At 42.6% G+C, this 2,097-nt stretch overlaps 1 protein-coding gene across 1 annotated transcript in view; it reads left to right on the forward strand.

Moving 5' to 3' along the window:
- Positions 1 to 2,097, forward strand: part of PUS7 (pseudouridylate synthase 7 (putative)) — a 64,448-nt gene that overhangs the window by 8,718 nt on the left and 53,633 nt on the right. The window contains 1 exon segment of the mRNA XM_023519621.1: positions 628 to 1,049. Within this exon segment, the coding sequence (XP_023375389.1) occupies positions 628 to 1,049 (422 nt within the window).

A 2,097-nucleotide genomic window follows, 5' to 3' on the forward strand; every position in this document is an offset into this window, starting at 1 on the left:
AAAAAAAAAAAAAAATTGTCTTGCTAATATAATAGCACTGAAATGAGTATCCTTATAGTTGAAACTTTAAGTACTTTCTCAATTATTTTCTTAAGATAAATTCCTAAAAGTGGTATTTCTGTGTCAAAGAGCATACACATTTTTAAGGCTTTTGATGCACACTGTCAATGTTTCATGCAGAAATGTGCCAGCTTTCTAGCCCTACAAAAGTATATTCTTCTGGAAGAATTATTTTCTTTTTTAATTTTTTTTTTTTTCCCTAGAGACAGAGTCTCACTTTATCATCCTTGGTAGAGTGCTGTGGCGTTACAGCTCACAGCAACCTCCAACTTCTGGGCTTAGGCGATTCTCTTGCCTCAGCCTCCCGAGTAGCTGGGACTACAGGCACCCACTACAATGCCCGGCTATTTTTTCTTTGTTGCAGTTCAGCTGGGGCCGGGTTTGAACCTGCCACCCTTGGTAAATGGGGCTGGCACCCTACTCACTGAGCCACAGGCACCACCCAGGAAAAATTATTTTAATAAATGATTTTTAGGATGCTGTGAACAAAGTTAACTGTGTCTGTTTGCTGAATCTGGCTTCTTCCTAGGTTATTGTTACTTCCTACTGTTTCTTTCTTCCTGAAAGGTTTTCTTAAATGTTTTCTCGGAGCCTTAAAGATGGAAATGACCGACATGACTGGCATGTCACTGAAACGTGGGTCCGTTGTTGTTGAAGATAATGACAGCAGGGCCTCAGCTGAGGAAACAAAAAAACAAAAGATCTCAGAATGCAGTCCAACCAAAAGTCTTGATGGGCTAGGGAAAGACTCTCTGCCCAGCAGTGAAGATGTGCCTGGGGCTCTTAAAGCTGTAAGTGCTGAGAAAGATGAAAAGAATTCTGAGGCTCAATTGGAAGAAGAGGAGGAGGAAGAAGATACCCTATCAGAGGATGAAGAAGCAGAGAGCTTTGCAGACATGATGAAGCACGGACTCACCGAACTTGATGTGGGCATCACCAAGTTCGTAAGTCCCCATCAAGGGTTCTCAGGAATCTTAAAAGAAAGGTTTGTTTAGTTTATATGTGAAATTATTTTGACTGTATCAGTTTCTTTTCTTTACAAAGACATTAGCAATGTATTCTTCCGCTTAGCTTTCTGTTACCAAGGTTGTCCACATTGATTGTCAAAAAGAAATAGGATGATGAAAAGCTGCCTGAATGAGTAAATGGATAAGTCTTGGATTTTTTATATCTTAAAATAAATAAAAGTCATGGTCTGTTCTTAACAAGGGATGATCCTTCCTAGAATCAATTAAGTGGGGCAGTGCCTGTGGCTCAAAAGGGTAGGGCACCAGCCCCATATGCCAGAGGTGGCGAGTTCAAACCCAGCCCTGGCCAAAAAAATAAATAAATAATAGAATCGATTAAGTAAAAATACTTAATTTCTCAGGGGCATGCACTGTTTTTTTTTTTTTTTGAGACGGAGCCTCAAGCTTTCCCCCTGGGTAGAGTGCCATGGCATCACAGCTCACAGCAACCTCCAACTCCTGGGCTCAAGCGAGTCTCCTGCCTCAGCCTCCCAAGCAGCTGGGACCACAGGCGCACGCCACAACGCCTGGCCATTTTTGGTTGCAGCTGTCGTTGTTTGGCGGGCCCAGGCTGGGGATTCGAACCTGCCACCTTAGGTGTACGTGGCTGGCGCCCTAGCCTCTTGAGCCACAGGCGCCGAGCCGGGCATGCACTGTTAATACATGTATGTGGATGAGTGCTGTTCATTTTGTCAAAATAAATTTACTTAAATGGTTTCAACTTTTCTCTGGAATGTGTTGTATAATCTTAAACTTTTTAACCTGAATGTGCTACATCTATGGTAGAAGGCGATAGTCTTTGGAGCCAGGTGGATCTGGGATAACTCATCACATCTATGGTTCATCTTACAAGGGTACACGTGAAATTTACTAGGTGTAGAATATAAATGTCTTAACACAGTAACTAAGAGGATGCCATGAAGGCTATGTTAACCAGTTTGATGAAAATATTTCAAATTCGGCTCTGCGCCTATAGCTCAACCGGCTAAGGCGCCAGCCACATACACCTATGGTGGCGGGTTCGAATCCC

The sequence above is a fragment of the Otolemur garnettii genome, unplaced genomic scaffold, assembly GCF_000181295.1.
Source record: "Otolemur garnettii isolate 467f Iridium unplaced genomic scaffold, OtoGar3 scaffold00005, whole genome shotgun sequence".
NCBI lineage: Eukaryota > Metazoa > Chordata > Mammalia > Primates > Galagidae > Otolemur > Otolemur garnettii.